The sequence below is a fragment of the Lepus europaeus genome, chromosome 2 (assembly GCF_033115175.1).
Source record: "Lepus europaeus isolate LE1 chromosome 2, mLepTim1.pri, whole genome shotgun sequence".
In the NCBI taxonomy this organism is placed as follows: Eukaryota; Metazoa; Chordata; class Mammalia; order Lagomorpha; family Leporidae; genus Lepus; species Lepus europaeus.
The window spans coordinates 163,794,547-163,821,945 of NC_084828.1; the positions used below are offsets into that span (position 1 = coordinate 163,794,547).

The 27,399-nt window shown below is 40.2% G+C and overlaps 1 protein-coding gene across 6 annotated transcripts in view; it reads right to left on the minus strand.

The window, feature by feature from the left end:
- The window catches only part of SLC4A7 (solute carrier family 4 member 7), a 101,759-nt gene that overhangs the window by 53,722 nt on the left and 20,638 nt on the right, over positions 1-27,399 (minus strand). For 4 of the 6 annotated variants that reach the window (XM_062215396.1, XM_062215407.1, XM_062215395.1 and 1 more), the window contains exons 2-6: positions 13,114-13,195; positions 9,374-9,520; positions 6,832-6,970; positions 4,383-4,543; positions 964-1,152 (exon numbers count right to left, since the gene is read on the minus strand). In XM_062215396.1, coding sequence (XP_062071380.1) covers positions 964-1,152; positions 4,383-4,543; positions 6,832-6,970; positions 9,374-9,520; positions 13,114-13,195 — 718 coding nt within the window. The remainder of the gene's footprint in view (positions 1-963; positions 1,153-4,382; positions 4,544-6,831; positions 6,971-9,373; positions 9,521-13,113; positions 13,196-27,399) is intronic. The other 2 variants (XM_062215399.1, XM_062215420.1) reach the window with 1 other exon arrangement.

The window sequence follows — 27,399 nt, forward strand, 5'->3', positions numbered from 1 at the left end:
ACTTGATATGCCCTTATCTCATATTGGAGTGCCAAGGTTCAAAATTCAGTTCCACTTCTGATTGCAGCTTCTTGCTAACAAACACTCTGGCTCAAGTACTTGGGTTCCTGCCATCCAAATGGGAAACCTGAATTGAACTCTGGGCTCCCAAATTCTGCTTGGCCCAGCCCTGGCTGTTGCAAGCATTTAATGAGTGACCAGCAGATGAAAGATCTCTTGCTTGCTTTTCTCTTTCCGTGGGTGTACGTGTGTGTATGTGTATGTGTGCATGCGCATGTGCATTACAAATTTTTGTTAAATTTTTAAAAATTTAAAAAATATCACCAGGGAAAATCTGATAGAAAGGTTCACTTAAAATTTAGAATTCAAAAGATTACAAGATATTACAGATCATAATTTATGCCTCTTTAATCAACTATTCAAAAGGAAATCATGAATGAAAACAAAAAAGCAGAAAAGAGAAATAATTCAGGGTTAGGAATAATGACGGTGTTTAAAAGCAAGGGCACTTCAAAATGTTCACAGAGGAGTAGAACTAACAGGGAAGTTTATTCTGGTGCAATTTTGAAACCTATGCATACATGAAAAAACTAGGCATGGAGTTCAAATTTGTTTACAACCAAAATAAACTTATTTTTAATTCTATTTTTCCACAAGCTTTTCAAAATATCCTCATTATGACTCAGAATTAGTGTGCACCATTTTAACACAAGCAAGTTATTAATTTTTTGCATCTACATTATTTCTACAGAGGATTCTGTCATGCTATAAAAATATTTCAGAATTGGTATTTTTAAAAGGCACAAATAACATTAGTAGAAGAAAAAATTAAAAAGTATAAAATGACCTTATGTAATTATGTGGAAATACCATTTTCTTCCTTCTCCAAAATTAATTAAAACAAACTGGAATGCTGTTAGAGAAGAAGTGTTAACAAAATCTGGATGCCACAACTTATCTCACCATTCCTTTCAAGCAAGTGAGGGTCAGAATGTTTCTTGCCTATATCTGCAAAAGATCGAACCAGGGGAATCCGACTGGTGAATCTTTTCTCATTCTGATGATGATGCCGCTTCAGAAGAGCTTCTCTGACATTCTCTCTTATGGACTCGTCTAGCTGGCCAGAGGCTATCATGTTGTCTAGTACCATATCTATTCAAAGGAAAAAAAAATACTCAGACAGCTATAACATAGGAATAAACAAACTAAATGAAACTTAAGAACAAAAGCTAGATCCTTCAATAGCTCCAGAAAGTCTTCTCTTTTAAAATTTAATACCGTATGTATTAAGATAAGAACATGATTGATCCAACAAAAATGAACAAAATGCAGAGACATTTTACTTAATTGAACGAATTAAGTCATAACAAGGCAAATACCCTTTAATATGCAGGTACCTCAAAAAGTTCATGAAAACTAAAGATGTTCTAAGGTTAAAAAATGACATCAGAAAGAGCCAAATGAGGCTTGGAGGGCAAATGCCTCATGATTTCCTACTAAAAGTGTAGCAACATTGCTCTTGTTTGATGAGCAGAATGAGCAGAAGCCTTGTTGTGGTGGAGAAAGACTCTCTGGGGAAGCTTCCTCAGGCATTTTTCTGTGAAGGCTTTCTCAAATCTCTCATAATATGCAGATGCTATGATCCTTATGCAGATGTTATGATCCTTAAGCCCTCCAGAAAGTCAAGCAAAACACTTATTAAAACATCCCAAAAAACTGTTGCTGTGCCTTTGCTTTGGGCAACTTCCTTCTCTGGGTAGACACTTTGCTTTGATTGTGTTTTGTTTTCAGGATTGTCCTGGTAAAGCCATGTTTAATCTCCCACTATAATCCTTCAAAGAAATGCTTTAAGATCTTGATCGCACTTGCTGAAAATGTCCAGTGACAGCTAGGCTCTTGTCTCCACCTGGTTTAGGCACAATGGTTTGGTACCCATTGAGCAAAAAGCCTGCTCTACTTTAATCCTTCAGTGAGAACTGTGTACTCTGAACCAGTTGAAATTAGGGCATGGAAAAGGTGAAGTTTCTCCTCACAGACTGATGTGGATGGTCTGTCACTGAAGGCTTCATCTTTAGCATCATTTCATCCCTTCTCAAGATGAGTTACTCCTCCCCTTTGTGAACTGCTGGTTCCTTTGTGGCAAGCTGCCCATAAACTCTTCATCTTCATAAGGAATCAATGATACTACTGTTGTTCCACTTCACCATTAGCTTGACATTTGTTCTTGCTTCATTTTAGCAGAATTCAAGTTGTGCTGACAGAGTTTTTTCCAAACTGAGATCTTACTTAGTGCTTAAAAGTAGATACCGTGTAGACATGTTACAGCAAGTTATCAGGAGCTTTCATTTTTGTGCAAAAACATTGAAATCCATGTAGAGTTGATTCACAATAACCATTTTCCATGAACTTTTTGAAGATCTCTAACATTGGCTTCCTAAGATATACAGGCATTTTACTATCTTACCTCATATTTCCCCCCCAAACTGTTCTAGGAGATGAATTTGGACCCATCCGTTTGCTCACTAGCTATGGACTGAGTGCCCACCTTGTGTTGGGAATACAACAGTTAACAAGTCAAAGCAAGTTTCGGCAGGCTCAATAGGCTAATCTTCCGCCTGTGGTGCCGACACCCCAGGTTCTAGTCCTGGTCGGGGCTCCAGATTCTGTCCCGGTTGCCCCTCTTCTAGGCCAGCTCTCTGCTATGGCCTGGGAGTGCAGTGGAGGATGGCCCAAGTGCTTGGGCCCTGTACCCGCATGGGAGACCAGGAGAAGCACCTGGCTCCTGCCTGCGGATCAGTGCGGTGCGCCGGCCGCGGCGGCCATTGGAGGGTGAACCAACGGTAAAGGAAGACCTTTCTCTGTCTCTCTATCTCACTGTCCACTCTTCCTGTCCAAAAAAAAAAAAAAAGCAAGTTTCTGCTCCCACTCTTCCAAAAGTAGAAAAATCAGTGAGCAATAGATAAAATATCATGAAGCAATAAATGAATAAGGTTGTGAGAGGGGCGTAGGGGACATGGGGATTGATGTAATGACATTTATGCATTATTGCAGTGTCTTTTAACTATATTAATTTATGAAACATGTATAAATAAGCACAGTGGCACTATCTTGATTTTTTAAATGTAAAGTTTTCTAAACTATAAGATTACTCTGACAGAAAACTAAAAGGACCAACCTAACAAGTTAATCAGACCATTAAACTATACAGCACGTGGACACAGGATTATACAAAATTTACTGAAGTACATATTGCATTACATGGTAACTGCTAAGCCAAAGACCCTTATGTCCACACTGACTAATCCTAACCCTAATTCAATATTTCATTCATGTAAGGCAAAAATGTAACCACTTTGACGATGCAAAGATTTGCAGCACTTAGTCAAACTTAACCATTGGGTAAAACTGCTAGCCTGAGAACATGATCCTATTGCAGATTAAATACTACAGGATTTTTATTTTCAATAGGAGATTTACAAAGAACATCACATACTCAAATTCATGACTACTGAACTAGATTTTGGTTTTGAGTGATTTTAGTTAGTGGTCAAATAGGTCTATCGCAACTATCTTCTTCAACTTACTTACTCATATTATCCTACAAATCTCTGTCATTTCCATCACTATCTTGGCCATAGTTCACGTCATCACTTCCTGTTTAGACCAACGTTAAGAGACTATCTGGCCTGTTTGTTTCTGACCTCTTTTTAAACCCAGAAGTCGCCTACACTGTGTTGCCAGTGACTTTCCTGAAGCACATATTAATCACAGTGTATCCTAAGACTGCCAAAATAACTACCAAATAAAATCTAATTTCTTAACCAAATAATTCACAGTTAATCACAATCTTTAATTTATTTTCCTAACATATCTCATACTGTCATTCAAGAAATTTGTGTACTCACATGGAACTGACTTTCCTAAGATCCAGAGCTGACTAGACTTCTAGGTCTAGACTTTTCTTCCTGTTCTTCCTCCTCCTCAAAATGCTTCCTTTTCTCTTACCACCACTCCTAATTCCCATGTAGTCAAATTTTATGCATTAAGTTGTACAATTAATGTTCTCTGGGGAGTTTCCCCAGATGCCCTAGTAAAAAAGAAAAAGAAACAAAAACTCTTTCCCCTGAATTTCCAGAGAATAAACTCCGTATGTGCTTATGGCACTAATCACACACTTGATACTGCAGTCATACCTGCCTAACTCGACCGTCTCCTCTGCAAATGCTACAAAAAGTCTACCTTGTTTGTGCCTGTTCGTCATACTTCCCTCACAACAGCAGCTCAACAGCTGCTAAAAGAATTTCTGAAATTATGCTTTATTTCCTTAAATCATCTCGAATTTCAGTACACCTTAAATATAAAAAAAGCCAATTTACTATAACCTGCTATTTCATCCAGAGTGCTTGCTCTCATATCCAGCATGACTGTTCCATTTAGGATGCAACTCCTTAGTTCAAAAAGACTGTGCAAAGACAGAGTTGCCACATAAGGTTTACTCCATCGGTCTCCTCCATCTTCAACATCCTCTTCAAATTTCAGCCATCTGAATGAATAACACATTAGAATGTTTTATAAGTAGCAAAGATTTCACTTGCTTATTTTTAATGTAATAAATAGAAACTCGCTCTTTTAAAAAGAAATAGAATCACCAGAAGAACAAAAGTTCATTAAAACACATTTTCACAAATTAAGCTAATGGGCTACAATTTCCATAGTCACGAGGTTCCTCTGCAGTTCCCCCTTTATTCTAGCCATCACATCAACAAGCCAACAAACACAAACTGGAACTTTTTGTAACTTTCATTTTACTCCTGCTATAAATATAGAAAAATATACAAGATCTTGATTTCTTAAAATTTTTTTAAATATATTTCTCAATTCCTTTTTTACAAAAATCTTCATTTCAGAAGCAGAGACACAGAAGAGAATAAGCTCCCATCTGCTGGTTTGCTCCCCAAATGTCTGCGGTGACTGAGGGTCACAGCTGGGAACTCAATCGAAGTCTCCTACATAGAAGGAAGGAACCCACATACTTGAGCCATAAATATGGCTCCCTGGAGGCCACATTACCAAGAAGCTGGAGTCAGAAGCCAGAGCTGGTAATCAAAACCAGGTACTCCAATGTAGGGGACAGGAGTATTAACTGGCATCTTAACCAATGAACTAAATATTGACCCCCTCAAATTTCCTTCTTCTCTAAAAAAATATTATTTTTTATTTATTTATTTATTTATTTATTTGACAGGCAGAGTGGACAATAGAGGGAGACAGAGAGAAAGGTCTTCCTTTTTGCCGTTGATTCACCCTCCAATGGCGGACGCAGTAGGCGTGCTGCGGCCGCCACACCGCGCTGTTCCAATGGCAGGAGCCAGATGCTTATCCTGGTCTCCCATGGGGTGCAGGGCCCAAGCACTTGGGCCATCCTCCACTGCACTCCCTGGCCACATCAGAGGGCTGGCCTGGAAGAGGGGCAACCGGGACAGGATCGGTGCCCCGACCGGGACTAGAACCCAGTGTGCCGGCGCCGCAAGGCAGAGGATTAGCCTAGTGAGCCGTGGCACCGGCTATTTTTTGTTTATTTGAAAGGAAGAATTACAGAGAGAAAGGGAGACAGAGAGAGAGAGAGAGAGGTCTTCCATCTGCTGATTCACTCCCCAAATGGCTACAATGGTCACAGCTGGGCCAGGACAAAGCCAGGAGACCAGAGCTTCCTCCAAGTCTCCCATGTGGGTGCAGAGGCCCAAGTACTTAGGCCATCTTCTGCTGCTTTTCCAGGTGCATTAGCAGGCAGTTGGATCAGAAGTGGAACAGCCAGGTCTCAAACTGGCACATGAATGGGATGCTAGTGTTGTGGGCCGAGCCTTAACCTGCTAAGCCAGTCCCTCAAATTTGATTCTTTTTTTTTTTTCCTTTTTTTTTTTTTTTTTTTTTTTGACAGACAGCGTGAACAGTGAGAGAGAGAGACAGAGAGAAAGGTCTTCCTTTTTGCCGTTGGTTCACCCTCCAACGGCCGCCACAGCTGGTGCGCTGCGGCCGGCACACCGCGCTGATCCCAAGGCAGGAGCCAGGTGCTTCTCCTGGTCTCCCATGCGGGTACAGGGCCCAAGGACTTGGGCCATCCTCCACTGCACTCCCTGGCCACAGCAGAGAGCTGGCCTGGAAGAGGGGCAACCGGGACAGAATCTGGTGCCCTTACCGGGACTAGAACCCGGGGTGCTGGCGCCGCAAGGCAGAGGATTAGCCTATTGAGCCACGGCGCCGGCCTGAATTTGATTCTTTAATGGAAGTCTACAGTAACATAAATCTTTTTGTATTGTTAAATAGAAAGAGTTTATGGAGCCAGTGCTGCGATACAGCAGGCTAAAGTCCCAGACTGTAGAGCCAGCATTCCATGTGGACACCAGTTCAAGTCCTGGCTGCTCCTCTTCTGATCCAGCTCTCTGCTATGGCCTGGGAAAGCAGTAGAAGATGGCCCAATTCCTTGGGCCCTTAAAGCTCCTGGCTCTGGCTTCAGATCAGTTCAGCTCTGGCTGTTGCAGTCATTTTGGGAGTGAACCAGCGGAACGGAAGACCTCTCTTTCTCTGGCTCTACCTCTCTCTGTAACTCTGTCTTTTAAATAAATAAAATAATTCTTAAAAAAAAAAAAAAAGTTTATACAGAAACAAATTTGAGATGAGAAAAAAATTTAGGATAGAAGTTCCAGACATTAACAAGGGAAGTTCTACTCATTGGTTTATAGTACTGGGTATATCACATAACTGCAATTTAATATTCTTATTACAAAAAGAAGTCAAATAAGCCAATTAAACAATGAGCTTCCGCAGCATTACCTCGCAGTTTCTTTCCATTCATATTCTTCTCCATCTCTGTAACACAGTTCATCCATTTCCGTGAACAGATCGTGGGGAATATGCTCTTCATCATCATCCTCAGTACCAAGAATAAACTGAACTCTCTGGGATGGGGTATCTTGACAAAGTAAGCATGTAAATAAACTCAAAATTGTCCTCACTTCACTCAAAAATAAATCCACCGTTTTGAAAGTGAAACATTTTTCTCATAAAGACTATATTTACTCAAAACTCTTCTTTTAGTTATTAATAAAAACACCAAATTGTGGGCAGAAACAAAGACCAGTATCACAGAAAGACATTTCCTTCTTTACAGAGAAAAGTGACAAACTATGTAAAGAATAAATAAGTCAGACTAACTCTATATTGATTTAAAAGAAACAAACAAAATATGCAACATCTCAAAACATGAACCACGATTCTCAACAACAGGACTTCCTCCTCTCTAAAAATACACGGAAATGTTAGACATATAGAACATTTAAAAGATAGCTAAGATAAAGAATAGGGAGAAAAACTCAAAGTTCCAAAACCTGGTGAGAAAGTGAGGAAGTTACACAGAATGCAGAAACAACAGATAAGAAGATAGAAAAAAGATATGGAGAACAAAATAAGGTCAAATAGGAAAAACCTCAGTAAGAGGAAAATTTAAAAAAAAAATCAAAATCACAAATGAGGGTACAATTTTGTTAAATGTTCCTGTTGGACCTTCTGAGATGATTATACAACTTCTCTTCTTCATGATGTCACTATGGTTATTTACATTCACAGATGTTTACATTTCAACCTCATGCTTCTGTTGGTCATCCTTTCAGTTCCCTATTTCTGCTATAAAAACTAAAAAGTTGCTTAAACATAAATTTATTCTGTTACAGTTCAAAATTAAACTTTCAAGGATAAAAATCAAGATGCTGGCAGAGCTGATTTCTTCACAGAGGCTCCAAGGAAAAATTCCATCTCCGTCCCCAGCTCAGCTCCAGCCATTGCGGACATTTGGGGACTCAACCAGTGAACGGAAGACCTCTCTCTCTCTCTGTCTCTTTTCCTCTCTCTGTAACACTGTCTTTCAGATAAATAAAATAAATCTTTAAAAAGAAGTCAAATATCTTCTCCCTCATCATTTATTTTTCAAATCACTACTCATAGACTTCTAATTCCATATTCTAGCTTATCATATCACTCACCTAGGTGAACATCGAAACATAGTTCAGTAAATATTCATAAAAATATTGTGTGTCTGTTCCTTCTGTATGAATTACAGAGGAGACACACTGACTGACTCATGGAAGAGACTGAGATATCCTGAGCTGGACCAGCCCATCATATGGAACAGAAAAATAACTTCTAAATCACTTGCATCAAAGTTCACTAGCGATTTTAAACAGGGTGTTCATTTTGCCTTTATTAGCCACATGACCTTTGCTAGGTACATGACCACTTAACGTTTTACTAGCTCAGCAAGATCTCTTAGCAGAGGTTCTCAAGATAGTCTCATAATTTAGCCTCTCTGAGCTGAGGTTTCCTAAGCCATGAACTGAAAATTATGCCTATCTTTAAAAAATGCTGAGATTAAATAAAAGAGCCTGTGTCAAGGGCATGTTGGAATGCTTAAGCGTAGAACTGGCACTTGCAATTTTACTAACCACAGATATTTTATTTCTTATATTCATGTTGTATCTGTAATCAAGCGCACTGATTTTTTGATGCCTTGCCACTTCACAGTTTTCCTTTAGCACAGCACACTGGAAACTATAGGGGTATAGCTCCTACCATAGCTTTACTACAAAGTACACACAGAACTCACGGTGCAGAGGGCTGTATGGGCCTATGGCAGCCTATTAGCTCAGGATGCCCCCTACGTTAGCCATGCATAATGTCTGAAAGGTCCTCCTTAGGCCACATAATGTTTTTTCTGGCTCAATTCTTTCCCCCTCTCAGAGCCATTTAAATCACTGCTATCAATCCTCATTAAATGTCTTTTCTCTCTTCAGTACTTGTTTGCTTTTAAATAACAAACAAAAACCTGCTGTGTCCTTCTCTGTACACAACTCTATCAAGTTCTCTTTCATGCAAAGGTAATCAAGTCATCCAGCCTACTGGAAAATCTTCTGGTCAAAAAAATGTGATTTATAAAGGGAAAAACCTTCAACCCCTGCCAGAAGCTTCAGGGTTTCAGAAGTCTGTTCACAGCATATGTAAGGAACAAAATACATAGCAAAGGAAGTAAGATCCTACTAAATTGGAAATTTAAAAAAAAATAATAATAAAACAACTTTCATAGTCCCAAGTCTGGAATAAAATGGAGAGAATAAAGCCCCTTATTTTTTTTTTTCACTCATACCAAGGGGATCTTAATCTATAAATAAATACTTTTGTTAAAAATAATTCTTACATTCATTGGTATTCCCCCAATACATGTGTCTAAATTACTGCAGATACATAATTTTTTTAAAATTCTGTTAAAAAATTAGATACTTTTCAACGAACAAACCCTCTAATGGGAATTTCTGCTTCCTCTCACCATAAGAGGGAGATTCTCGTCCATCTTCTTTATCCGAATCTTTATCTTTTCTTCTCCGGTGGTGATGTTTGTGCCCACGATGTCTGTGACGCCGCCGACTCTCTTTACTGAATGGGACGTGCACACCAATATACACAGCTCGATGGCCTAGTCAAAGGTCCAGAAACATATTACTAATTTTCCAAAGGGGAAAGAGGGATGCACAAAAGTACATCACAATTTACTCTGACAGCAAAGACTTTCATACAAGTTCATACCATTGATAATGGTAGTCTCTATTTTCTCTGTGGACAGAGCACTACACGCAATGTTACCGCACCAATTAGCACTGTTAGGGATATGCAGATTACTTCCATAAGCACTGGTCTGCGCAATTCAAAAGATACTTTGAGAAAGAAGAGCTTGGCCCACGTGGTATCATACTTCACAAACACAAATTTATTCCATTTACATGTGGAGACAAGCCTATTTTGCAGAGGTTCTGAAGAGATAGGTTCCAATGATTATTGAAGATTTTATAGAAAACATATTCTAATAAATATAAATGTGTAAAAACTTATAAACTTTTTAGAGATTTGCAAACCTCAAATTGGCAAGGTTCAAATTACCAAGGGATACTGTAAATGTTAAGTGACACAAACACTTCATTTAAAAGGTAGAAAACTGTGAGACTGGCTAAAAAGACAGTTCAGTAAAATTACTGGATGTTTTTATAGAATAGAAAAGGTAACTGCTGATACAGTATTATTCTTAGTATTCTGACCAACAAAACATTTTCTGGAATTAGAGTGGTAACGGTTGTACAACATACTTAAAAACAATACACTGCACACTTTAAAGTGGCAAATAGTATGTCATGTGAATTATATCTCAATAAAAAAGTAAAAAAAAAAAAAAACAAACTACAGCAAAACTCTTGGTGTTCTGAACACCAAGAAAAGTGGAAATTAGAGTCAAATTCCCATCACTTTGCACTGAGAATTACAAAGTTGTTACTCCAATTAGTACTAATGAGTCTTGGCACACAAGCCCCAGTGTACCAAGATAAAAATAAATCCTATGAGTCTGCAGTTCGGAACAACCAATAAACAAAGTAAGGAACACAACAGAATTCATAGACTGGGAGACTGAATCCTCCTGGGTTTTCTGCTTTTTATTGCCTTTAGAATCCTCTATTGTAACTCTTTTCTTTAAAAAAAAAAAAAAAGATTTATTTATTTTACTTGAAAGTCAGAGTTACACAGAGAGAAGAGGAGAGGCAGAGAGAGAGGTCTTCCATCCACTGGTTCACTCCCCAATTGGCTGCAACGGCCGGTGCTGGGCTGATCCAAAGCCAGGAGCCAGGAGCTTCTTACAGGTCTCCCACATGGGTGCAGGGGCCCAAGGACTTGGGCCATCTGACACTGCTTTCCCAGGCCATAGCAGAGAGCTGGATTGGAGGAGGAGCAGCTGGGACTCGAACCAGTGCCCATATGGGATCCAGCACTGCAGGCCAGGACGCTAACCTGCTACGCCACAGCGCTGGCCCTGTAACCGTTTCTTTTCTTTTTCTTTCACCTTTAGTCCATCAAATGCCTACCACTGAGATGATCTCTCCCTCAAACTTGATACCAAAATTTAGATGTGTGCAAAGCATGCAGAGCTGAGGGTCCTGAGGTAACCAAGGGAAGCCAAAAGCATGTTCAGGTGGCTCTCTCCTTCTTGTCCTAGAACATAAATACTTGAGGGCAGACATTAAGTAGTAAGTAATGGATCAAATCCATCAATTAGTAAAATTCCTGCTAAAAATCCTGACTTCTCTGTCTGCTCTAATTCATAAGCCCTAATCACAAGCTTCTAGGTAACTGAGGTTCTTTATGAAACTCTGATAAACCAAGACTTTTAAAGTCCATTTTAAACTATTAAACAAAAAACTATTTAAAAAAACATTTTAAACTACAAAAAACTGGAATATAAATTAGAACTCTTTATTTGTGTCTCATCCATCTCCTTCTTTAAAGCAATAGACTAATAGCCCAATATAAAACCAAATCTCACAGATAATTCTAGCTTAAGGAATGTAATACTCAAAAAAGAAAATAAAAGCCATCAGAGCATTCACAGGGCAGGTGTTTGGCCTCAGTGGTAAAATGCCAGTAAGGACACTCACGTTACCCATCAGAAAGCCTAGACTGGACTCTGCTGCAGTTCCTGATTCTAGCTTCCTGCCAATACAGACCCTCGAAGGCAGCAATGGGTTCCTACCACCTGTATGGGAGACCTGGATCGACTTTCTGGCTCCTGGTTCTTGGCTTCAGCAGGAACCAAAGTGAGTTATTTAGACCGAGAACCAGTCAGCGATTGGGAGGGTTCACACTTGCTCCTTCTCACTCTCTCTCTGTCTCTCAAATACTTTGTTTTTAAAATTTTGCCAAGAACATCACTTTTTTTTTTTTTTTTTTTTTTTTTTGGACAGGCAGAGTGGACAGTGAGAGAGAGAAAGAGACAGAGAGAAAGATCTTCCTTTTGCCACTGTTCACCCTCCAATGGCTGCCGCGGCTGGCGCACCGCGCTGATCCGAAGCCAGGAGCCAGGTGCCTCTCCTGGTCTCCCATGGCGTGCAGGGCCCAAGCACTTGAGCCATCCTCCACTGCACTCCTGGACCACAGCAGAGAGCTGGCCTGGAAGAGGGGCAGCTGGGACAGAATCCAGCGCCACGACCAGAACTGGAACCTGGTGTGCTGGCGCCACAGGCGGAGGATTAGCCTATTGAGCCACGGCACCGGCCAAGAACATCACTTTTTAATCAAGAGTTCCCGGCTAATGTCATCAATGAGGAGTCACACTGACAGCAACATTTACAGAAACAACGCAGAGATGTCCACCTGACTTCTGTGTTACACTTCCCAAACACCTAGAATCTTACCTATTCATGTGATAACCAGACAAACCCAAACTGAGAGCACCATACAAAATATCTAACCACTAGGTCAGGAAGAGGAGGAAAGAATGCAAAACTGTCATAGGTTAGAGGAGAGGCTAAACAGACATGACTACATGTACAGTAGGATCCTAAACTGCAGCAATAGTATCCTTGAACAGAAAAAGGCCATTAGTAGAAAAACTGGTGAATTTTGAAAAAAAAAAAAAAAATCTGTGATTTATCCAATCAAATTTCTGCACTTTCACAACTATGATGGTGATGCAAATGTTAATGTTACAAAAACCTGAGTGAAGTGTATATAGGAACACTCTTATACTATCTTAGCAGCTATTCTGTAAAATCATTTTCCAGAACTTCTACCAAAGGAGGGAAGCTAGATGGGCAAATAACTCATTTGCTCCACAATTTTATGCTGAGGCTACGTCATGCACACTTAGATGACAATTCATGACAACTGCAGCTGAAGAGTCTGGCACTCTAACAGTGTTCACAATACAAATTACACAGCCTTCTCAAAGTGAAAAAAACAAAAGAATTAAGTTTTTTCCTTTCCCCCCCATGGGCTTTCAGTTTTACAAGTTAAGTTATAGTAACCATCGATCTATGTTATGTCAACACCTTCAACAAACAGCAAGGAAATGCTCTGTTCTAGATTTAGGTGGTAGTGATGAGCGTGCCTCCTGCACTACTGTTCTTTATACTCAAACACTCTTCCAACTGGATACTCTACCTCATGTTTCAACATATGGCTTCAACTTAAAGGACACTAACAGACATTAATCAGTAATCTACTCCACTAAGTATAAAACAAACTTACTTTCAAGTTCTTCTTTTTCAAACTTGGTGTTCACAGTTGAGCTGGTTTTGCCAAGATCCACAACAGCCTCTTCATCAGGACCCTAAGAATAAATTATTCACATTTATTCAAAGTATATAAATGGATAGATTATTCAAAATGGAAAAAAAAAAAAAAAAAAACCAGGACAGGCGGCCATCTGAACTCCTATTATAGGTGTCAACACTGTATTCCAGCACATCACAGGCCGTTCAGAACTCACACGGTTAAGAACTGAATGGCAAGCATTTTCCCTGGTCTTCTGTGATGCTACTAAAAATCTGGAGTAATGTGCACATCACCCTCAACGGGAAGACATTCCAGGATCAGAACCAAGAAAATGTGACATGGGGAACCCTTAGCTGCCAAAAGGGAATGGTTCCTTTCTGGATTTTTGCTCTTAATCCTCTAATTAAAGTGGAACACTTAACTCAGATACATTGGATTGTATTAGGGTTAAACATACAGTACCCACTTCTACTCATATATTAACCAAAAGCCAACTTAGAAGAACTTTTTATATCCCCACAAAGGAAAAGTCATGCCCAAATTTAACTTGTAGGAAAATTTTATTTCAGTTGTGAAGACTAACCTTTATGAAATCATTGCTGTGTTCCCTTCCCTTCTTCAGCTCAACAAAAAAGATTAAATAAATATATGTTTTGTAAAATACCACATGAAGACTATAAAAATAATAAAATTTTAACTTTAGTTCTCAACTAAAAACTTTCAGAGGAAATTCTAATTATCAATAATTATGAACATGTTATGTGTAAGATTTGGTGCCAACAGATAGATAAATGAACAACACTCCTTCCCTCAAAAAGTCTTAGTTCAGTCCTGTCCAGGCAGGGCCAGCTGCAGCTCACTCTGGATCTATGCCCAACGGGGGTTGCCGTAGCTGGACAAGGAAACATTTGGCCTCGTTAGCCCTTGCCAGTGCTGAGCCAATACATGCAAAGTAAATTCATATACAATTTTCTTCACTATCCAAACCTTCAAGAATCCAAATTCTCACTATCTGAACTCTGGAACTGAATGCATTTGTTTTTGTTGTTGTTGTTGTTTGTTTGTTTGTTTTTTGACAGGCAGAGTGGACAGTGAGAGAGAGAGACAGAGAGAAAGGTCTTCCTTTGCTGTTGGTTCACCCTTCAATGGCCGCGGCGGCCGGCATGCTGCGGCCAGCACACCACACTGATCCGAAGGCAGGAGCCAGGTGCTTCTCCTGGTCTCCCATGGGATGCAGGGCCCAAGTACTTGGGCCATCCTCCACTGCCTTCCCGGGGCCACAGCAGAGAGCTGGCCTGGAAGAAGGGCAACCGGGACAGGATCCAGAGCCCCGACCGGGACTAGAACCCGGTGTGCCAGCGCCGCAAGGCGGAGGATTAGCCTATTGAGCCGCGGCACCGGCCCTCATTTGGTTAAATTTTCAAAGAAATTCTGTGCAACCCAAACTCTTAATATTTGCTACCCAAAATTTAGAATCAGACACAATTTGTTTACAAAATGCAAATCTTGAGGCCCAGATATCCAAACTGTAGAATCAAACATATTTGAATATCAAGAAGTACTTGTGGCCGGCGCCGCGGCTCACTAGGCTAATCCTCCGCCTTGCGGTGCCGGCACACCGGGTTCTAGTCCCGGTCGGGGCGCCAGTTCTGTCCCGGTTGCCCCTCTTCCAGGCCAGCTCTCTGCTGTGGCCAGGGAGTGCAGTGGAGGATGGCTGAAGTGCTTGGGCCCTGCATCCCATGGGAGACCAGGATAGGCACCTGGCTCCTACCATCGGATCAGTGCGGTGCGCCGGCCGCGGTGCGCCGGCCGCAGCGCACCAGCCGCGGCGGCCATTGGAGGGTGGAGGGTGAACCAACAGCAAAAGGAAGACCTTTCTCTCTGTCTCTCTCTCACTGTCCACTCTGCCTGTCAAAAAAAAAAAAAAAAAAAAAAGAAAGAAATACTTGTATATATGACTCCTGAATACAAGAAACTCAAGAGACATTAAATGACTTGTCAAGTTTCCATATTTAAAGCAGTGGGAACAGACTATGTAGACCATGAGACAATTTCACAAAATGAACTAAAAAGATAGACAATGGCATGCATGATTAATCAAACTACTTTATAGCATTCATATTTCCTTAGAAATAAAGAAAGGCCAAAGAAACTAAAGCAAGCACAGCCTCAGAAAAGTGTAGGAATAAATAATTAATAATTATTATCTATTTACCAAATAGGAAACCTTTAAAGGTCCTTCACTGACTTTAGATCATTGAGTCCCTGAGAATGCACACGTGAAGACAAACTCTGTCCTAAATAAAACACACAAGTCCTACCTTGAAAGGTAGCTTACTGTCTACTCTAAAAGGGATTAACTGCTCCCATTCTAAGCTTTCATTTAGCCTGCACAATGCCAGGATAGGAAAAAAAAAGAATGCATGATAACTCTCACCTCAAACAAGACTCTTCATTTCTATGCAACTATAGTTACACAGTTGGATGTATTAACACTAACAGCTAACCCTAACAAACAGCTTAAGTCAGGTTACCTGATATTTATTACTATTTATCTTACAATATATATTTATTACTATACTAATTTTTTTTTTTTTTGACAGGCAGAGTGGACAGTGAGAGAGAGAGACAGAGAGAAAGGTCTTCCTTTTTGCCGTTGGTTCACCCTCCAATGGCCGCCGCGGCTGGCGTGCTGCAGCCGGCGCACCACGCTGATCCCAAGGCAGGAGCCAGGTGCTTCTCCTGGTCTCCCATGGGGTGCAGGGCCCAAGCACTTGGTCCATCCTCCACTGCACTCCCGGGCCACAGCAGAGAGCTGGCCTGGAAGAAGGGCAACCAGGACAGAACCGGCACCCCGACCGGGACTAGAACCCCGTGTGCCGGCGCCACAAGGCGGAGGATTAGCCTATTGAGCCACAGCGCCGGCCCTATACTAATTTTCTTAAAATACACATATCCTTTCATCTTTATGTATAATAGAAAAATATCCCCACATGCGCAAAAGGTAGCAGGTAATAGATGTCCTTCAGTATATCTGCTTATATTATACCCAGCTTTCCCCAACTAGATTTTACCTGTAAAACCTTGAGCAAGTCAAACAAATTTTCTGAACCTTCATTTCTCGTAAGGCAGTTTTTCTCATATAATTGTAAGAGTTAGAGAGATCTTCCATCTGCTGGTTCACTTCCCAGATGCCCACTCAGCCAGAAGCCCAGAGCTTCATCTGGGGTCTCCCTCATGGTGGCGAGGCCCAAACATCTGGACCATCATCCGCTGCTTTTTCCAAGCATTAGCAGGGAGCTGGACTGGAAGTAGAACAACCAGTACTCAAACCAGTGCCCATATGGGATGCCGGAGTGGCAGGCAGCAGGTTTACCCACTACGCCACTGCCCTGAGGCAGTTATTTCTAATAATTGAAAAATATGAGTCAAAAACCTGTGTCAATAGCAGGAAGACAGAGAGCTATTCAGTACAGTGGTCAGAACACCCACATGCCACATCAGAGGGCCTGGGTTTGATTGATAGCTTGAGCTCCTGACTCCAGCTCCCTACTATTGCACATCCTGGGAGAGAGCAGTGATGCCTCACATAATTAGGTTCCTGAAACTCATGCAGGAAGCCGGGATTGCATTCCCAGCTCCTAGCACCGGCCTGGGCTGGGTTCTGGTCTTTGCAGGTATTTGGAGAGTGAACCAGCAGATGGAAGATCTCTTCCTCTTCTCCCTTCCTTCCTCCTTCCCAAGTTAAAAGAAAAAAACATTTTAAAAATCAAGTCAGAAGGCAATCTCATGCTAAAGAATACTATGAAACAATTTGTAAAAACAGACCCCACAAAAGGAAGTAAATCTAAATGAACTTATAAGATTTCAGGGAAACATTGTTCAGGGAAAAAGCACTCTGTAGAGAAAATTAAGATCACATCTATGGTAAAAATATACCCAACTAAAGTTTTATTTACAAATGTACAAGTGCTCCCATGGGTGGTTGTATTTGTATTACGTCAAAAGCAAAGAGTCAGTGTTGTGGCACAGTTAAGCTGCCATCTGCAAGATCAGCACCAACTGAGTGCTGATTCAACTCCCGGGTGCTCTGCTTCCAATCCAGCTCCCTGCTAATGTGCCTGGGGAAGCAGCAGACACGCCCACCACCCATCTGGGAGACAAGGATGGGAGTTCCAGGCTCCTGACTTTGGCTTGGCCCAGCCCCTGCCCTTGTGGTCATTTGGGAAGTGAACTAGTAGATGGAAGATGTCTCTCTCCTTTCCTTCTCAGTCTTCCAAATAAGTAAAATAAATATTTAATCAAGTAAAATTATTATTGTATTGCTATTATTTATTTTTAAAAGTTTTTAATAATACAAGTACATCTTTATGGAGCACAATTTCTCAATACATACACAAGCATAAACTGACCCAATGAGGCTATCAGAATATTCTTGCGTAATCCGAATAGCAAACTGAAGCTAAATTTTTTAAATTCTAGAAAACAGCACAAACTTTGCTTTAAAAAAAAAAAAAAAAAAGAGGAGGAAGATGATAAGCATGTATTTCTCCTGAAACTGAAAAGTGAGTAAGAAACGCAGCATCTGCTGTAAATATAAAGTGGGCCACAGAAATTGGTCATTTTGATATAAGTAATCCAACAAAGCATACAGGATACCTGTGGCTGATACACCAAAAATCTCTCAGAGCAAAGCCATTCAGCATTTGACGGGGACAATGCATTGCTGAAACAAATACATGTCTTATAAATCCTTTCATTTTAGGATAAAGCTTTAAGCCTCACTTTTTAATACAGAGTAAGTTAATATACAGTTGTAGAGCACAATTTTGTGTTCTTTTCAAAAGTTTAAACCAAAAGAACATATGTGCATGCTGATTATTATACATGATAAAACACAAATTGCTAACACTGCCTCATTCTTAAGGGCAGCACTGGGGAACAGCAGACACAAGCAATGCAACAGTCGCTCACTTTTTGCTCTAACAAACGTACTTTAGAGTAATTTAAAATAGTCACATTTAAGTCTGTTAATCTGCCAGTTACTTTTAAACCTGCATTCAGAAAGGACCATTTTTTTCTCATTTTTTACCTCCAATTTAGTGAAAAACTAAAAATAGCAACAAAGAGTAATCCCTGACATCAAAATGTTTTCATTCTTAACCTCAGATGGGTGAGTCACAAAGGCTATTGCTTATAAAGCCTATCTAAAATAATAATAAAGCTATAGCATTAGGAAAATGAAAACAGATGAACAAACACAAAGGCTTCTAAGTTATGTCAACACAGGATTGACTCCCTCTAAAGGAAATTTAGCCTTGGTTTCAAATTTTTATTTATAGATAATTATATTACCACTGTACTTTAATACAGTAAGTAAGTTTAAGAACTGTCCATGTAAGACTATAAAAGGTTTCAATTTTCTATATGTAAAATGACATATACACAAGGGTATTTACTACAATGTTGCTTCTAACAGGAAAAGACTGGAAACTACCCACGAATTCCTTAATAGAGCAATAGCATAAGCCCCATTGGAATATAAGCTGCTGAATCCTTATTTTATAAATACAAATGTGAAACCAATGCTGAATAATTTCCTTAAAAGTAAAGGGAGGGGCTGGCATCATGGTACAGCAGGTTAAGCCACCACCTCCAAACCTGCCATCCCATATAAGTGTGGCTTCAAGTAGTGGCTGCTCCACTTCTGATCCAGCTCCCTGCTGATGCTAAGGCACCAAAAAGAGTTACAGCAGATGGCCCACGTGCTTGGGCCCCTGCCATCCACATGGGAGACCCAGATGAAGCTGTTGGCTGTTGGCTTCTGTGTGGCCCAGCCCTGGTGATGGCAGCCATTTGGGGAGTGAAGCATGGGGTGGAATATCTGTCACTCCTTCAAATAAGTAAATAAATATTAAAAAGAAAAAAGTGAAGTGAGTCAATTCCCCATTGATGTAATATGGATGATGTCTGTTTCCCACAGGGTGTTTGATTTTCCTGGTGCCATGGCTTTGAATTAAAATTCAAATTTCTACTCAATTGGTATTTTAATGAAAAAGTTTCAAAAGAGAGAAAAATAAATCAATGAAACAGAACGAGAACTCTATAAAAAGTGGCAAATGACGCCCCCCTCCCCCCCCCCACCCCATAACAAACAAGAGTCAGGTTATGTAGAAAGGCACTCTAGTATTTTAAGGTGCTTCCACACAAGGCAGGAGTCACAGACAACGAAAAGCCTCATCTAGATGCTACCTGAAATGGTGTCAGAAATACTCACCACACGATTTCTAAGGAGAGACATTCATCCCAAGTTCTGAGTACACACACACCTCAAAAAGCACACAGCAGTCCCTTGTTTTAGAGTTATCAAGTATGAATAAACTAGCAGAAATGAGAATTTTAAAAATGTTTCCAGGGCGGGCACTGTGGTACAGTGGGTTAAAGCCCTGGCCTGCAGTGCTGGCACCCCATATAGGCACCAGTTCAAGTTCCAGCTGCTCTACTTCCAATCCAGCTCTCTGCTGTGGCCTGGGAAAGCAGATGGAAAACCTCTGGCTCTATATCTCTCTGTAGTTCTCTTTCAAATAAATCTTTAAAAAAAAAAAAAAAGTTTCCAGGGTGGGCATTTGGCACAGCTGTTAAGATACCCAGATTCCATATCAGAGTGCCTGGTCTGTGTTCTGACCCCTCCACTTCTGATCCAGCTTCCTGCTAATGTGGACCCTGGAAGGCAGCAGGAGACAGGTAAGCAGTTGAGTCTCTGCCACCTCTGTGGGAGACTTGGACAGAGTTCCTGGCTCTGGTTTCAGCCTGGCTCAGCCCCGACCACCGTGGGCATTTGAGGACTGAACCAGCAGATGGGCGATCTCTTTCTTCCCATTTCTATGTGTGTCTGCCTTTCAAATTAGAAAACAAACTGAGGTGAGCACCGCAGCTCAGCAATTAAGACACTGCTTGGGATGCCCACATCCCAAATCAGAGAACCTCACTCTGCGCCCACCACTGATCCAGCTTCCTGCTCATTACCCTGGGAGGCAGCAGATGAAGGCTCAAGTGCTTGGGTCCTTGCCACCCATGTGAGAGACCAGAACTGAGTTCCTAGTTCCTGGCTTCGCCTTGGCCCATTCCAGCCTGGCTGTTGCAGGCATCCAGGGAATGAATCAGTGCACAGAAGATCAATCTCTCTCTCTCAAATAAAAATAAATAAATCCTTTAAAAACACAAAGTAAAATTCTTCATTTAAAAACATTTCTGAAACTGATTTCTGTAACTCTTAAATTTACAGGAAAGCAGCCTTTCTACAGGTGTGTGTGTGTCAGGGGGTGGGAGGTGGGGTTACCACAAAGTCCCAGTGTTTTTCAGCCACAGCAGGTCCTTGAGTGTTCTGCCAAGAATCTCCATCTTCATTCCACACGAGACTACTCTAGCTATTTTTCAGGTTCCACTACAATTTTCTACTGCAGGAGAAAATCAGGAAACCCCTAAGCACCATGGTCTGCCTGCCAATTCTTCCCCAGGAATCCTACAAACCATGACAAAAGCCTCATTTCCTTAAGGACCAGGGACTAAAGGACTCAGCCATTCATTCAACTAATATTTCCCAAATGGATACTATCAGCATTGTTCTACATATTGGAGACAAGCCAGGGGATGTAAATTACCAACCAGGTAATTTACAGCTAAAATGTGACTCTCTGTAATAAGGAAACTGAGAAGTAAATGAATTATCTTTTCCATTTCTAGTGAAAAAAAAAAAATGAGATCTCACAGAATCTGATACACATACAGAATGGCCTATCTTTTTCCAGTATAATCTTCACATTTTTTTAGATTAAGTGAATAGATACACACAGGGGCCGGTTCTGTGGCACAGCAGGTAAAGCCACTGCTTGCAGTGCTGGCATCCCATACAGGCGCCAATTCAAGACCCGGCTGCTCCACTTCCAATCTAGTTCTCTGCTATGGCTCAGGAAAGCAGTAGATGATGGTCCAAGTCCTTGGGCCCCTGAACCTGCGTGGGAGACATGAAAGAAGCTCCTGGCTCCTGGCTTCAAATTGGCACAGCTCCGGCCCTTGAGGCCAAGTGGGGAGTGAACCAGTGGATGGAAGACCTCTCTCTCTCTCTCTGTCTCTCCTTCTCTCTGTTTCAAATAAATAAATAAATCTTAAAAAAAAAAAAAAAAACAGGATACACACTAAGCTTCAGCTCTCACTACTACTGAAAGAACAAAAATCAACAGTCAAGTCTTTGGATTGCCAGTTACACGGGTTCTTTATTTATCAGGCTACAGAACATACAACATTTATATTATTTATTAATCTATTAATCTATAACTACATATCCATTTATTTTTTTTAACTGTCTCTCAGGCTGAACAATAGGTTCCAGCAAGGGAGGAAGTAACTATGTCTGTTTTGCACATCATTGGATTCCCAGCATCAGGCAAGATCTGGCTGCTTCTGTACTCAATATTTTTTTGAGTGTTCAACGTTTCAAATGACAAGAAACTGCTAAAATTTATATAGAAGCCATTTAAAGATTCCTTATGAACACAAACGTCAACTGTAAATATGTACTCAGTATATTGAAAATTAATAAATCACTTTATGAACAAAACCCAGCATTCACATAAAAATCAAAATTCCAATCACAAACGTGAATTTCAGCAAAATCAGACAAATCCAGAGTTCGCTAGAAACATATATAACATATTTTATTAGTTCCTTTCACAGTCATTTTTATACTGGCTAAAAAAGCAAAATGCACAATTTTTCTTGGTCATATTATCAAAAAGAGAGATTTAAAACATACTAGAGGCATAGTATTAAGAAAAAGTATAAAAAAAGAAAAAAGTATAGCCCAACTATTTTAAAATATACCATAAACCAGAGTCTATATCCATTTTTGATAGCCTGAGGTTTACAAAATCCATTATTATAATATGCACCACAGTCCCCTATCACAAATTTAACTTTCCACTATATAAGACATAAGGCTACAGCCCAAATTTAACCATGTAATTTCAAAGGTATCAAACACTAGCTTAGCTTCAAAACATTTAACTACTAAGACAAAGTGATTTCTTTCCTAATATCCTGTCAAATAAATTCTTAATTTTATAAAGGAATGAAGATAATACAAACATTTCTAACTTTGTGCAAGGATTTGCTCTTCAGCAGATGACTGCCACAGCCAAGGACACACAGGATGATACTATTCTAAGCCTCCTAATTAAGCCTGACATTTCTTCCAGCTACACTATTAAACTTTGGACAGATTCAAATTCATTTGTAAATAAAACAGAACATACAGGTACATACAGGTAACTTCTTCTCCTGATGAAACCTTTCCATAGTAATACAGAAAAGCCTTGGAATCAACCGAATGCTGTGAGTCCCTTCGAAGATTCCAGAGACAGTGAGCACATATCTGATTTAGGTCACTGTGCTTTGTGGAGATGAACTCTTCTAAGTTACTCTTACGGCACAGCCAATCATGGCCTTCTAAGTTATCTAATCTGCCAAGCTAGTAACTACAACTTACACAGGGTCACAGCACTGACAGACTTGGAAAGCAGTAGACACATTTATTTAGTTAGAAATGAAATTATCAGAGGAAGGCAGCTAGCAGTTTTCAAGTGCAATATTTCTGCAACCTTGGTACAAAAGACCTCATTCTCCAGGGGTATGTGTGGAAGGCTACGTGAATATATTTATTTACGTATCTTAGGAGAATAAATTCTCAACGTCTCATCTTCTCACCTTCTCAGTTAATTTCAGAAAAGACTCAGATATCTTCATCTAAAGAGAGCTTTGCCTTTTTAGTAACAGTAAATTTGCTCCAATTCACTTAAAACTGCTCTTAAAAACAGGATTAACATATCATGTTATGGCTTTCAATTATTTTAACAAAAAATCAAGAATCCACGTGGACAACAGTGAGGAGAGAAAAAGGAAATGAGCAGCACTCCTCTAACGTTTAGGCTCAAGATCCCCTAACACTTTTGAAAACTGTTTAAGACCTGAAAATGCTTCTGTGTCTACATTTACCATATTGGAATGAAAACTGCAAGAAATATTAATTTGAGACTGTGTTTTAAAATAACAAAAAATACATGTTAACATGTAACATTTTAAAGAAAAACAACTAGTATCAAAAAGAAAATTTACTGAGAATGGCTTTGTTTTATATTTTAGCCTACATCTTTAATATCTGACTTATTTTTGACAATTAGACTTCATACCCATTTCTGTAGTCAACCTCATACAATGTTATTTGGTTCATACACATTAAACACCCTATTTTATTTAGATACACTGTTGGAAAAGGCAGGAATGTTTCAATTATATTTCAGGTCATGATGAATACTCCTCTTAGATACTTTTCACCAAACTCAGCTCATCAAGTAGGCCTTTCTTAAAGGTTAGTTGCAATGTGAAAATCTGAAACCACTCCAAATCAAAGTTTTGTACACTGTTACAATGAAATGCATTGGTCTATAACTTTGATTTTTTTTTTTTTATTTATTTGAAAGAATAACAGAGAAAGGTAGAGACAGAGAGAGAGGTCTTCCATCCACTGGTTCACTCCCCAATTGGCTGCAACAGCCAGAACTGCGCTGATCCAAAGCCAGAAGCCAGGAGATTCTTCCGGGTCTCCCACGCAGGTGCAGGGGCCTAAGGACTTGGGACTTGGGCCATCTTCCACTGCTTTCCCAGGCCATATAGCAGAGAGCTGAATTGGAAGAGGAGCAGCTGAGACTAGAACCGGCACCCATATGGGATGCTGGAGCTTCAGGTCAGGACTTTAACCCACTACACCACAGCACCAGCCCCAGTCTATAACTTTGAATGGACATCTCATATTCTGTGAAAATATATGTTCATTAGATATTGTAACTTTTCCCACAAATCAGGTCTGGTGTTGTGGCATAGGAGGTCAAGCTGTTAAACGTGCACAGGAGTCCTGGTTGCTCCACTTCCCATCCAGCTCCCTGCTAATGGCCTGGGAAAGCAGCAGAAAATGGCCCAAGTGCTTGGGCCCCTTCTACCCACGTAGGAGACCCACATGAGGCCTCCAGGCTTCAGCCTATCCCAGCCCTGGCCATTGTGGCCATTTGGGGACAGAATCGGCAGATGAAGATTTCTTTCTTTCTCTGTAACTCCTTCAAGTAAATAAATATTTTATAACAAAAAAAAAAAAAAAAACAAACAAACAAACAAAAAAAAACACTCTAATTTTTCACAAGACCAGAATATAGGTACCAGATGACATCAGTGTCATAGCTTTCCAATATAACTAAGGCTTATTAAGTTTACTTAGACTTATCCAGTTAGAAACCCCAGTAGAGACCAGGAAGAGGCGCCTGGCTCCTGGCTTCGGATCAGCACAGCATGCTGGCCGTAGAGGCCATTTTGGGGGGTGAACCAACGGAAGGAAGACCTTTCTCTCTGTCTCTCTTTGTCTCACTAACTCTCTGCCTGTCAAAAAAAATAAAAATAAAATAAAAAAGAAACCCCAGTAACATCAATAATTACACGAAAACAAAATTAATCATATTTTAAATCTTCACACTATGATACAACTATACTCTTAGCAATGAAGATAAATCTGAAGAAACAAGCAGAAAACAGTAAGATACATCCAATTCAATGAAGATGAAGAGCATGTGCAAACCACTGGGTTCAATACTAATTCCTAAACGGCCACTTGAAATTTACTTCCTGTAAAAAAAAAATCTTGACCCCCCAGTAGTAAAGAACTTAACTTCCTGGTCAGGCAGGTGTTTTCCCTCCGCTCCCAGCCCTCTCTCTACCACTATATTATCAAACCATCGGCCCTGGGATTTGGGTAGTAAGGAGGGAACCAACTCAGGGGGAAAAGAAATGAGGCATATGCAAACCTTTTAATTTCCCAAACTGCAAAACAAAATATAATTAATCAGATCCATTTCTCCAACATTTCTTACCTAATGTAACACCATCACGAGCACTACTAACCAGTATTCAAATAAGGAACTTTATTTAAAAAAATAGACAAAGAATATGAACCGATTTATTCTCCTAATAATTAAAGGACACCTGTCGCTCACTACTGGTTCAGCAAATGGAATTTAAGACTTATCAGATTAGCAAAAAATGAAACGTAAACATCTCATGCTAGTCAACGTGCAGAGAAAAGACATCTGCATACTCTCCAATGGGAATATCAAGTGCTCAAAACTTTCTGCAGAGTAAGCTAGTGAGAATTCATTTATATACTTTTAAAGCATATTTTCTGATGTGACAAAATCTCCTTTGGGTAACTACTTCACAGAAGTAAAATAAATGAAACATAAAGGATATACTACTCATAGTCACAAAAATTGAAAACAGACAGGGACTGGCTAATTATCATGCACTATTATAAGACATCATGAACAATAAAACAGAATTAGAGTCCCACCCAATGCATGTCAGTAATATGTTAAGAAAAAGTGTGAGTTACATACAAATATTCCTCAACATATTCTCATTTTTTTAAAAAGACTTATTTTATTTGAAAGGTAGAGTTATAGAGAGGGGGAGAGACAGAGGGAGATTCCATCCACTGGTTCACACCCCATTTGGCTGCAACAGCCGGGATGGGCCAGGTGAAGCCAGCAGCTTCTTCTGGGTCTCCCATGTGGGTACAGGGGCCCAAGCACTTGGGCAATCTTCTGCTAGTTTCCCAGGAATATTAGCAAGGAGCTGGATTGGAAGTGGAGCAGGCAGAACTCAAACTGGCACCCATATGGGATGCTGGCTTCCCAGATAGCAGCTTTACCCACTGAGACACAGTGCTGCACCCCTCCCCACAACCCCTGTGCTTTCTCTAATCGCACATTCTTTCATCTACTATTTCTGGAGCAAGTATTACTCTCTTAAACATATGAAACAAAAACAAAGCTCAAAAGACTTAAAGAATTTTCCTCAAGGTCCCACGTGCTGGAGCTTGGAGAAGCTACAATTTAAAATTGTGATCTGAAGCGGTCCCCCTGGCATGGCCAGCAGCGGTCTCGTGAAATCATGTCCTGCTTCCAGGGACCATTCACTTTTCACTGGGCCACTCACAAATTACACTACTTCTCACAAGAACTCTAAGGTAACACAGATGATCACTATCCACACCCAGGGCTACCAGACCTCAAAGTCCATAGTGTGCCACAGGCCACAAATCTTCCCCCTAAGTTAAACCACACACAATTTTTTTTTGCTCAAATGTGTTATTTAAGGAATTATAAACATAACTTAATCATATTTTTAAATCCTATTTTTAAATACTTTAAATCTACTAGAAATTTGGTAACAGCTAATGAAACTGAAATTATTACCATAAGCAACACTTACATAATGAATCAATATTCTGATAAACATATAGAGACTTTGTTAACTTTACTTCCACAGGTAAATCTGAAGCAAACGCCAAGAAAAGGGAAATCCTCCATACAACGAAACCTGACTCACTTTAAATCCTGTGTTTCCATAAGGAGCACAGCTGGTCCCCATCTTCCACATTGCTGTCATCGCTGAGTTCACATTGCTTAATTTGGGCAACCATTTCAGTTTTCACCACCAATAAAACTTAGGCCTCACAATGTTTAAGATCACCATCTAGTGGCTACAATAAGAAATGGAATTTTTCCCCTGCTGTGCTTATATGAAGAGAATGACTCTAAATACCTTTTCCAGGAAAAGAAATTCAAAGTTGGAGAAAACTTTTCTGGCAGTTGTTTTGAGAAATCCAGACATTCTCATTTCATCCAGATAATCTTAAATACTAAGAAATCAAAGTATTAAATAAAAATTTCATTTACACTCACAAGTCACATCTAGAATACAGAACTAAACTTTTGCATGGCTGTTATATATAACATTAAAAATGTGTTCCAAAGCAGCAATTACTTCTTTTAAAGATTTATTTATTTATTTGAAAGGCAGATTTACAGAGAGGCAGAGAGGGACAAAGAGATCTTCCATCCACTGGTTCATTCCCCAGATGGCCACATTGGTCAGAGCTGGGCCAATCCGAAGCCAGGAGCCAGGAGCTTCTTCCAGGTCTCCCACGTGGGTGAGGGGCCCAAGGACTTGGGCCATCTTCTAGTGCTCTCCCAGACCATAGCAGAGAGCTGAATCAGAAGTGGAGCAGCCAGGACTCAAACCAGTGCCCATATGGGATGCTGGCACTGCAGGGGGCGGTTTTGCCCACTATGCCACAGCACTGGCCCCGCAGCAATCACT